Below are 4,349 nucleotides of genomic sequence, written 5' to 3' on the forward strand. Positions count from 1 at the left end.
CTTCTATTTTTTTTTTAACTATAACTAGTTTGAGTTATTGCGTGTTACTTGTTTATATTCATTATATTATAGAACACGTTCTATTTTCATTTATATTTGAGACATCTAACTCTGGTGACTTTTCTAATGACGACACAACTCCGTTGACTTTTTTGATGATTATTTCATTGACGTGACTTTTCGATAATTTTTTCGGCGACAATGACTTTTCTATCGATGATAACTTTTTTAGCGACTTTTCCGGGGAAAAAAAATTTATCAACTTTTATTTATGTTCTTTTGTTTAATTTCTCATATTTGAACTTTGATTCATATCTTATTTTTTTTTATGTCATATAAAATAAACTCCATTATTTTTAACAAATTTTTATGAAAAAATCTCTTATTTATTTTCATTCCTATTACCCATTCGTTTTTACATATTTTTTTTCCACCAACAAGCAAGCTAGAAACATTAACGTAAGCTATGTTTGCTTAATAAAAAAAAAACTAAAGCTATTTTTGAAAATTGAATTTTGGTTGGAAGAGAAAATTGTCAAAAATTAAGGTGCTGTTTGGTAACACTTTTATTTTTTAATTTTTTAATCACAAAATGAAAGTAAAATTTTTGTTTTTAAAATTTTGTTTTTAAAAAACAAAAATGCGTTCTGTAATCACTTTTGTTTTTCAATTTTAAAAACAGAAAACAAAAATGTGTTCTGTAAAGTTCATTTTTATTTTTATTTTTTTAATTTTATTTAAGTCGGGTCTAGGTCCGAAGTCGAATTCGGATCCGGATCAGAGGTCGGGTTCAGCACAAGGGCCATGAGAGAGGATTTGGGTCCGGGTCTTGTCGGAGTCTAAAATATTGATTAAGAAAAAAAACTGTTTAAAAAAATATTGAAAGTGATTTTTTTTTTAGTTTTTAAAATTTTAATTCTCAATTAAAAAATTGAAAAGCAAAAACAGTTTCATAGAACATATTTTTAAAAAATATTTTCACTTTTTTAATTTTAAAAACAAAAAACTGATTAAAAAAGTATTACCAAACGCCACCTAAAAATTGAAAAAAAAAAAATTATGTTTCATAATTGATATAGAAAGAAAAATTGTATGGTCAAAATTTTCCATACCCAATATTGAAAAATTGATTTTTTTTTATTCTCCACATTTTTTTTTTCTTACATTTTCCTCTCCTCACATAAATCCAACTTTACACTACATTCATAGCTACTAAATCCCAAAATAAAATATAAATGCTGTGTCTCATTGAAGTGGAAATATAAGTCCCATTTTTTATAGTTTGATAGTATTCCAGACTATGGTTGTAGCATGGGATGAGGAGAAATCCACATGATTTTACAAATTAGAGTATTCTCAAGGCAGGAGAAAAAGTTGATAGAGCTGTTACATGTGATCATGCTTTATGGTTTTCTCTTCCCTCAAGCAGCTTCGTTTTGTTCCAGGCATCTCAATGTAAAAATGAAGTTCAATCTTTCATTTTCAAACCACAAGGTGGTTTCCTAAGACATGGATGAGATGACAAAAATGTTGCTTAAGTCCAATATAAAGGCCATAATAAGAACAACTTCGAACTCTTCACTTGTGTGGCTGATCAGAAACAAAGAGCCTAACAAGGTCAGTGAGAATTACTTCATCATGCTTGTTAATTCCACCTTCCCACAGAAATTTCTGACACTTCAATTTTGGAGATCAATCAACAGATCCTGTTTAAGGCACAAAGCAAGGGAATAATACAACTCATTTAAACTCCAATGAAAGATACATACAGTGCACAGAAACTCTAGATAGTAATAAACAGGTAATACAATCCCCACTTGGTCAACAATTCACAAAGTTACAATGGCATGAATGAGAAGGGAAATTAACAAAAACATCAATTCTACCGTAACCAAATAGGAGATGCCATAATAGGAAAGTTAACTAAGTCTTTAGCACTCTAGCCAAAAAAAAACTAGAACTTCAATATAAGTTGAAGAACGTAAAACCTATACGGCTTGAAAGCTCTGAGGTTATCAAATGGAGCTTATGAAGAAAATTAATCCATACACAGGAGATAGTACTAGTTATTATCTTTGTGTGCAGTAGTTTAGTTTAAGTATTTGTTTACTTGATAGCCAGTTACATGGTTTTCCCATATCATTGGTTGTGATAATTGTGGGTTTCCAATGGTATATGGTATATGGTCATGGGTGGCTAAATTTATCTTCTAATTTTTCCTGTCTTCCCATTAGACCAAATCTACTAAAGACAAGGTTATTGTTAATACTGGTAATTCCTTTCTCATTATCAACAATCACTTATTCACAAACTTCCTATGGGGCTAATAGTTTTCATTTCCCATCACATGAAAAACCTTTTTCGCTCAGCTTAGCCCTATCCCTCTCTAGAGGTATTTTAGTTATCTGGCCGTGTAAAGAACTGCATGATAGTAATGATTTCTTTTACAATATGACAATTCAATATAAAATGTCTTCCTTCAAAGTTGAGCATTTCTTTTAATAGTCACAGTTAGAATTTTCTTTGTTAACAAAATTATAACTTTGGGGGTTCAGACTTCATGATCATGTACAACTAATTACATCAGTCAAAGGTCCGAGTGACCGTTAGTTAGTTATGACAGATTTGCCTAGTCAGTTGGCTCTATAAATAGGAGATTAGTCTGATTCGATCAAGAGGAGAGAGTTAATAAGAATTCTAGAATCTGAGAGTGTTTGAGGGTTGTAACAGTATACATGTGTTTGATTGTGAGTCCCAGTAACAACAGTATTTGTATTGGAGCAAGTCTCCACTTGAGTTTGTAATTCTATGACTGCTCAATGAAGATTCAAGCCATCTATGGCTGTTGTCTCCCGTGGATTACATATACATTGAACCATGCAAAACACTTGTCATGATTTTGTTTTATGCATTCCATCATTTATTGATTTTATTGTTATATGTTTGGTCTTTTTTGATTGGTGTTGAGATACAACGACAACAAAATATCAATACTTATGTTTCAAATAAACCTCCAAATTTTAAATGTTGTTATCAGAACACTTGTTAAAGAGCCGTTCATATTTATATGAGAGAAAAAAGTAACTTACAAGTTCTACTCAATCCAGTTCTCAATCATGGTATCTAAGAGGTCCACCACCTTCTTCATTCCCCCGCAATCACAATACAAAGCCTTATTTAACTCCATTGCTTCCCTAATCCTCGCTTCCCTCAGCAAACCTCTATAGACAACCTTCCTCAACTCGCCATGCGGACAAATATCGGCACCCACCATGGCTCTCAAGACCTTCAAAGCCTCAAGAACCATCCCACTCCTGCAAAACCCATCAACCAAAATCCCACAAAACTTTTCCTCAAGCTTGAATGGGGAACCCGACCTCACCATCCAATTAAAAACCTTGAGGGCCTCTTTGGGCTTGCCCTTTCTGAAGTAGGCAGCGACGAGCGTGTTGTTGATGGGCGCCACATGGTGTTGGGACATTGGGCTGTGTTTGAGGCGGGTGAGGAGGGACATGGGCATGGCCATGTCCGACTGGGAGGCAAGGGAGTCCAGGAGGGCAGAAAGAGAGATGGCATCGAGAGGTGGGTTTGTAAGGAGGGCGGTGATGGCGAGGTGGGTCGCAGTGTTGAGTTGGTTCGAGAGGCAGAGACGAGGGAGGAGGAGGTTGATCTCAGTGAGTTCATCTTGGGTTAGAAGAGTGTGTTGATCAGTGACTGGTTTTAAAGAAGAAGAAGATGATGATGGGAAGAGTGGTGAAAAGGATCGATAAAAACGACGGAGTTGGGAGTGTCGTATGAGAGTGAGAAGTGTCATTGCTGGTTTGGTAAGCAAGCTTTGTCTGCTACTTACTGGGGGTTTTAGTTCGTGAGAAGAAGAACCTCTCCTAAAAATGGGCCCCAAATGTTGGCTTCTATATTCCAAGCCCGCTTAGATTTTTGGGAAATTTTTAATTTTATACGTAATATTAAAACTTATTTTAAAAATAACCTCAGCAATTTAATTAAGGCCAAATACCGATTGACCATATGTAAAGTGAAATAATTGTCTCAGCTTCTTTCTAAGTTGCTTCAGGTTTTTTTTTTTTTTTTTTTGAATTAAGTATTAAGAGTTTTGTTTCTTAATTTTAATTTTTCTTTTTTTTTTTTTTCCTCCTTTCTATAATTTTAAAAATCTTTTTCAATTACATTATTGATCATTTTAGTTTAAAAATAGTATCATTGTACCTATTTTTTAAGGTGGTCATTTTAATATGTGTAAAACATGCATATTTTTTTTTATTTTTACCCAAAAATATAATCAGAATCAAAAACAACTACTCGGTTTCTTTTATAATTTATTAATAAAGTAG

The 4,349-nt window shown here is 33.2% G+C and overlaps 1 protein-coding gene across 1 annotated transcript; it reads right to left on the reverse strand.

Annotated features, from left to right (window-relative positions):
* Positions 1 to 1,091: 1,091 nt before the first annotated feature.
* Positions 1,092 to 3,979, reverse strand: LOC115696904 (pentatricopeptide repeat-containing protein At5g64320, mitochondrial-like). The gene is made up of 2 exons (XM_030623800.2): positions 3,090 to 3,979; positions 1,092 to 1,706 (listed from the first exon to the last, which is right to left on the reverse strand). The coding sequence occupies exon 1, from the start codon at positions 3,812 to 3,814 to the stop codon at positions 3,095 to 3,097; it is 720 nt and encodes a 239-aa protein (XP_030479660.1). The 5' UTR covers positions 3,815 to 3,979; the 3' UTR covers positions 1,092 to 1,706; positions 3,090 to 3,094.
* Between the last annotated feature and the right edge of the window lie 370 nt (positions 3,980 to 4,349).

This window comes from Cannabis sativa, chromosome 7, assembly GCF_029168945.1.
Source record: "Cannabis sativa cultivar Pink pepper isolate KNU-18-1 chromosome 7, ASM2916894v1, whole genome shotgun sequence".
NCBI lineage: Eukaryota > Viridiplantae > Streptophyta > Magnoliopsida > Rosales > Cannabaceae > Cannabis > Cannabis sativa.